Source organism: Tupaia chinensis, unplaced genomic scaffold (genome assembly GCF_000334495.1).
Source record: "Tupaia chinensis unplaced genomic scaffold, TupChi_1.0 Scaffold138407_1, whole genome shotgun sequence".
In the NCBI taxonomy this organism is placed as follows: Eukaryota; Metazoa; Chordata; class Mammalia; order Scandentia; family Tupaiidae; genus Tupaia; species Tupaia belangeri.
In genome coordinates, this window is record NW_006198305.1 from 1261378 (window position 1) to 1268972 (window position 7595).

General features: G+C 39.1%; 1 protein-coding gene across 1 annotated transcript in view; it reads right to left on the minus strand.

The window, feature by feature from the left end:
* Positions 1-7595, minus strand: part of LOC102487630 (DNA repair and recombination protein RAD54B-like) — a 67890-nt gene that overhangs the window by 41319 nt on the left and 18976 nt on the right. Inside the window, exon 3 of the mRNA XM_006161289.2 lies at positions 6889-7060. Within this exon, the coding sequence (XP_006161351.1) occupies positions 6889-7060 (172 nt within the window). The remainder of the gene's footprint in view (positions 1-6888; positions 7061-7595) is intronic.

Here is a 7595-nt window from a genome sequence, read left to right on the forward strand (position 1 = left end):
AAAAAAAAAAAAACACTGAACCTAATCTTGAGGAGAACATCAAACCCAAATTGAGAAACACTCTACAAATGATGGGCCTGTGCTCTTAAGAATGCTAAAAACTAGGAGGCTAACAGGTGGAGTAGTGGTTAAGGCACTGGTTATGGCCAGCTGCGGTTGGAGTCCTGGACCTGGCAGATTAAAGAAATCACACCGGGTGCATGTGTGTGCATGCCCGTGCCCAAAAATCCCAGGAGGAAAATGGCGATGAGACTGTGATGTGCTTGTTTCCCCTGGAGGGTGATTTCTCACTTTTTCCTCTCATTGTCTGTCTGTCTCTCTCTCCAGGGAGTACACATGCCCTATTGTAAAAACTTGCTTTTAAAAAAAATGCTAAAAATTGGTGCTAGCAGGTGACATGGTAGTTGGGGCACTGGACTTCCACAAGGCCGAATGCAATTCTAGTCCCAGACTCAGCAGCTTGAAAATCACACCAGGCGCATGTGTACACATGCTCAAAATCCCAAGAGGAGAATGCAAGAGAAGGGACTGCATCATGGCCATACCCCTAAGGGATGATTTCTCACTTTCCCTCTCACTGTCTCTCTGTCTCTCTCCAGCAGGTGCACATGCCCTATGACAAAAGCAAAAAAAAAAATTTTAAAAGATGCTAAAAAATCACAAAAGATAAGCAAGGACTAAAAAACATTTCTAGACGAAAGGACACTAAAAGACATGGCAATGACACAATACGTAATCCTAAATTAGCAGAGAAAAAAGTGTATTTATTCATTTTTTTTTATTTATTTTTGCCATAAAAGACATTACCTTAGTTTCCATTCAGATTATTGTAACAAAAACCACAAACCAGGTAGCTTATAAACAGAAATTTATTTGTCACAGTTCTGAAAGATGGAAATTCCTGGGAATTCCAAGATCAAGGCACTGACAGATTCAGTACCTGGTAAGGGCTCAACTTCTGGTTAATAGACTGTGTCTCTCCTGTATCTTCACGTGGTAGAAAAGAGGCATGGCAGCTCTCTGAGGCCTATTTTATAAGAGTTCTAACCTTAGTCTAATGACCTAATGACCTAATCATCTCCCAAAGGCCCTACTTCCTAATACTATCGACTTGGTGTTTAGATTTCAACCAATGAATTTTAGAGGGACACAAACATTCAGACCATAGCAGACATCATTGGGGCAAGTCAAGAAATGTAGAAAGGATCTGTGACCAGACGGATGATAGTACCATATCAATGTAAATTTCCCCACTTAAACTTTGTACTTCATTGTATGGAAACCTGATCTTGTTCAGGAAATATATACTAAAGAATTTATGAAATGATACATCATGCCAGCAACTTGCTCTCAGTGGATTCGGGAAAAATACACATACACATACATGCACGCGTGCAAATGTAAAATCTGCAATAATTCTTTGTACCATGCTTGAGTTTTTCTTTAAGTTCTGAAATAATAACCTTAAAATACAACATTAAAAAGTATAAATTAAGAGGCACAACAAAATAACATTTTTCAACTATTAATCTGTCAAATATCAAAAAGTAAAAGTATAGGGGCCATCAGGCAGCATGGTGATTAGGTGCTGGATTCCCAAATGGCCAACCACGAATCAATTCCTGGACCCAGTGGCTTGAAAATCACACCAGGTACATGTGTATGCATACACAAAATACTGAGAGGAGAAGAAAAGATTGCAACGTGGCCATCTTCCTGAGAGGTGACTTCTCACTTTCCCTTTCTCTGTCTTTCTGTGGTGAGCATATGTATCCCACAGCAAAAACAAAACAAAACAAAAAGTGTAAGGACATACTGTGTGTGGTAAATGTATATACACTGTATATATGTGTGTATATATATATATAATATACACATATAGATAGACAGATTTAGAATCACAATAAATAACACGTTGCTCATACACTTTGAGCATCACAATAAATAACACGTTGCTCATACACTGCAGGAAGAAGTATAAACTTTTGAAAAGATAAATTTACCATTACTCATTAAAATGAAAAACACATATACCTTATGACAAACATACTACCCCAAGGTATTCATCCTATGGATATATCCTCACATATATAAAATATATAGATATTCATTATAGCTTTGTAATAACAAAAAGATCTCAAGCAATTTAAATATCTATTAAAAAGGCACTGGTCTAATACTTTTCACACACCGTACACTTCAGAATGATTAAAACATACATAACAAAATTCAACATGTTATGGTGCAAAAATCAAACATATTTAAACAAAACTAATAAAAAACATGTTAACTAAACTTGATAGTAATATTTTGTTGAAATAAAACTACTAGTCACAATATAAATATGATACCAAAAGATCTGGTGCATGTTCTTTTATGTTCAACAAGCCTTTTCTCCAATAGATGTGATGGCTCAATTTTTTATCCCTATTTAAGTACGGGAACTCTTCATTTAATAAGAGTATATTATTAATACTTACACATTCTGTCTACCTTTATTTTCATTGCAAGCATGAACTCTCCTAATCATATTCATCACTTTATAGATGAATATGATTATGGTCTCTATAAAGAGACCAGCAGATGGCATGATGGTTATATTACTGGACTCCCACTTAGTGATGGTGGTTAAAGTCCCAGATCTGGCAGCTTAAAATTCATGCTGGGTGCATGTGCATGCATGCCCAAAATCCTCAGAGGAGAATGCAGGAGAAGGAAGGGACTGCAGTGTGGCCATCCCCCTTGGGGTGGGGGGGATAATTTCTCAGTTTCTACCTCTCTGGTGAGCACACACAGCCTAAGCAAAAATCTCTCTTAAAAAAAGAAGTGAATACAAAAAAAAACTAGCATACGCGCATATACTTTTATTCATGTCATTTGAAAGAAAACATAAAGCTCTAATTTCTCTGAGAGTTTATTAACCCCTGAAAATATGTCCAACCATCTCCAGGGGACCTAAAATCCATGTGAAAAACACTAACCTTTCCAATAAAGAAATTTTACCACTTCCTTGTTATTAGTTCTTTAATTCTCTCTTTACTACCTCTTTCCTCTCAGCCTGCAAAACATTACTTTTATTTATTTATTTGTTTGTTTGTTTCAGAGGATTTTGCCATGTGGTTAAGGTGCTCACCAGAGACAGAGAAAGAGGCAATTAGAGGGAAAGGGAGAAATCACCCCCCACAGGGAATGGACATGCACACTGCTCTTCCATTTTCCTCCTGGGATCTCGAGCACACATGCACATGCACCTAGCATGAATTTTAAGTCACCAGGTCTGGGACTCAAACTGTGGTTGGCCATGTGGGAGTCCAGCGACATAACCACTATGGCATTTGCTAGTCCCAGGATACTGACTACTCTTTTACCTTCCTTATATGTGGGGCATTTTTCATAAGAAAAAGGTGATGGATGAAGCTGGAGCACCTCCACTTTGAACTCCTCTCTAAACTGAAAACTTGCTTCCTCCTTTTGCTGAGGATAACAGTGATTAACATTCCTACTATCTGCTAAATAACCAGAAACTCCCTACCTTCAGTGTTCCTTAGGCCAAACTTCTAACCCTGAGCCATGAAGACCATTAAGATTCCATTGTGTATGTCTAAGGACTGGAAAGTCCCCAACCCTAAAGACGCCCAGGTAACAGTGCTTAATTATGCTCCTGTTCAAGTGCACTTGGAAAGGTCACTTCTTCCTCTTGTCACCTCCCCCTTCTCAACAGTTACTGCTCCCTGCTCCTAACACATCAACCCAAATGTGGTTTTTGCCTTTATAAGACCCCTTCTCCCTACACTTGGGGCTGTGGGATCTTTGAAAGACAAGAATCCTCCAGCAGCCGCCAGTTTATTAATAAAGAACCCCTATAATTTGACTATGTCTGGATGTCCTCTTTTTTTCTTGCTGATCAGACTATAACATGAGAAAAACGGGGACATATTTTAACTGAGACATACAGGTTTGTAACTCACTTAGGCTGCATTAAATTTAGAATTAAAAGTGTATCAAAAAGTGAGTGTAAGGGGGAGCCGCCGCCGCCACCAGCGACATGTTCAAGGGAATCCAGAGGTCTCGACTGCAGTTCGCGTCCCGGACCCGGTGGCTTAAATCTCACACTGGGCACGTGTGCGTGTGTGCCCAAGATCTTGAGGAGAATGGAGGAGAAGGGATTGCAGCATGACCATCCCCCCTGGGGGGTGATTTCTTGCTTTCTGTCTCTACGTCTCTCTCTGTCTCGCAAGCACACGCGTCCTATGGCGAAAATCTCTCCAAAAAATAAAAAATAAAAAGTGAGTGTATAGGTCGCTCATCTCCATGTTTTTCTATATACTATATCCGTCTCCAGCAATCCACCACAAGAAAGTGTTCCTCACAAAGCTCTTTTTCCCAAATTAACCTCCCTCTGAATGAGAAGCAGGAGAATATCAGGATGTTGGCACAGGTTTCCCAATCTAGTGAATGTACTAAATTAGAAAAGGGATTAAAAGATTAAGGATTGAGTAAATTAACTCCCTCTACAATGTATCTTAACTTTTAACTCCCCCTCATATTTAGCAGGAACGAGAATGAGAAACCATAGTAGAACACAAATAAAGCCCAAAATCAATAACAGAATATATTCTATTCCGGAGCCTGAACATCATCCTCTGGTTAAAAAAATTAGTTTCCATGATAGAAAAGAAATGGTCGTATGTACATCATTATCTGACTCAGGTTTGACAGTAGAGAAACAAGCCTGGGAAATCATCCAACAAACATGGAAGGAAAAAAGGAATAAGGCATGAAAGGGGGAAAGAAGGGCGTATCAATGATCCAGAAAGCAGCTAAATTGCTATGTCCAGAGTTATCCCTAAGGATCTCCCCTAAATTGATACCAACTCCAAAAGTTTTTATCAACTTCCTCCTGACGTTATTTAGAGCTTTTGAAGTTACGAGCATATAAATGGCATAAGGATAATGTTCAGTATCAAAAATAAAGAACTCTTTCCTGCCCCAACATTAAAGGAATCCATTCATAGGCAAAACTCATTCCTTAATCATCACAAACTTCAAGAACCTCCTTCAAAAACGTTAAGCTTTTAAAGCACTTTATTGGGGCCAGCAGGTGCATGGTGGTTAAGGCGCTGGTCTCCCACATGGCTGATATGGTTAAGTCTCGAACCTGGTGGCTTACTTTCTCACTTTCCCTCATTCTGTTGTCTCTGTCCGTACAATCAGAAAGAGAATAATGATAATGAATAAAATCAAATAAGATACTTATTTTTAAAAAAGCACTTTATCAGTTCCCACTGGTATCATAAAGATAGCAGTTACTATTCTACAGCCTAAAAGACATGGCTGGTTCCCTGAATCTGTAAGTTCAACAAAAAAATGAATAAAATGTAATTTAGGAGAATATATGGCCTTCCACAAGGCCAAATAAACATCTGTGAACCACCTTAAATAGTAACCTCTTACAGATACAAAAAAAACTCAAATCATTATTTTAGCCAATTCAACAATGAAGAAATGAGGCATTCATTAAGTTCTTAGTTTTGCCACAATTAGCATATCTGGATAATTAGACTGATTTGAAGTTCCTCCACATTATAATGAATTAATAATCTATTCATTTCAAATTCACCTCTCTAATTTCACTACAATTAACACGAATTTTTCTTTTCTATAACAGAGATTTTTGCTGTAGGGCATGTGCACTCGCCAGAGAGACAGAGACAGACAGAAAGCATGAAATCACCCCCCCAAGGGGGAATGGCCATGTCACAATCCCTTCTCCTCCATTCTCCTCTCATCTTGGGCACAAACACACATGCGCCCAGCATGAGTTTAAGTCACCAGAGTCCAGGACTCAAACCACTGTCAATTACGTGGGAGTCCAGCGACATAACCATTACGCCATCTACTGGTCCCAACATGACTTTTTTAATTAAATCTTGTTTGTTTGTTTGTTTTTTAATAAATCCCCAGAGGGTACAGGCATTCACCACAGTGACAAAGAGATAGAGAGAGGGAGAAAGCATACCCCAACAAGGCATGGTCACATGGCAATACCTCCTCTTCCATTTCATGAGGATTTGGCGCAGGCACACACATAAACTCAGCGTCCTTCTTTTTCTAGCCATCAGAGCCAGAATTCAAAACACTGTCAGCCATGTGGGATCTGGGTCCCTTAGCCACTACATTACAGGACCAGTCCAAATATCAACTCTTTTTTTTTTAAAGAATTATTTTCATTTAACTTTATTTATTATTATTATGATTTGTTTTTTAATTTGACCAGAGAGAAACAGAGAGAGAGACAGAGAGAGAGAAAGTAAAAAAGCAAGCTGCCAGGTCTGAGACTCGAACAGCCATGTGGGAGTCCAGCGTCTAACCACCATGCCACCTGCCAGCTCCCCAAATATCACATCTTTAAACATAATTAATTTTATTCTTAAGAAAAAGATTATATTTGACCAACAATTTGTAATAAAATCTTAATTGCCAGAGGACATGTGTGCTTGGTACAGAGGGAGAGAGAATCCCTTGATGAAGTATGGTCATGCTACAATCCTTTTTCTTCCATTTATCCAGCCCATCAGGATTTAAGGCCCACGCACATCCCTGGCATGTGTTTCAAGTTGTCAGGGCCAGCTCCCTTAACCACTGGCCAATGGGGCCAGCCCTATAAAAAGTCTTATATGTCTATTATAAAGTATAAGATTTGAATTACATGGTTATTGGTGCAATCACTAAAGATAAATGACAACAAAACAATCTAACCTGACAACAATCTAGTAGTACTGTTGTCAACTACTAATATTTTCAAACATAACATTCACTTTTGAATAATCACTTGAAGAATACTATGATTGGCCAAGTATAAATCTGAACAACAAAAAGCAGTCTTACCCGTACAAGGTGGTTCAAATGCCGTCATTGCAGATACTTCAAAACAGTATTTGCCACTAGGATTATCACTGTGATTAATTTCCCTAGTACCTTCTTCAGTAGGCAGAAGATTTAAACTGCATATTCTAGGTTCATTTTGTGACTGGAGAAAGGTATCATTATTTGCAGCACCCTAAAAGAACCAAATATAAGTTATAAGCCAAAATTAAGTCTAAATTCCGATACATCTACCTAATTGATTTTTTTTTGGGGGGGAGAGGTTTTTGCCATAGGGTACGTGTGCTCACCAGACAGAGAGAGACAGAGAGACAGAAAGCGAGAAATCACCCCCCAGGGTGGATGGTTACCACACAATCCCTTCTCCTCCATTCTCCTCTTGGGATCTTGGGCACCCACGCACACGCCCCTGGCGTGAGGTTTTAGCCCCCCAGGCCCCGAGGTCCAGGATGCAAACTGCGGTTGACTACATGGGAGTCTAGCGACATAGCCATTATGCTAACTGCTGGTCCCTTTCATTGATTTTTAACTTAAAATGTGAGTTATCAGTATCTGTATATCTAAATTAAGAATATTTAAAAATAAATTAAAATCTAAGTTTTGTTTTCAAAATGTTTAAAATGTTGGGAACCAGCAGTTAGCATAATGGCTATGTCGCTGGACTCCCACGTAGTCGACCGCGGTTCGCGTCCCGGGCCCGGTGGCTTAAA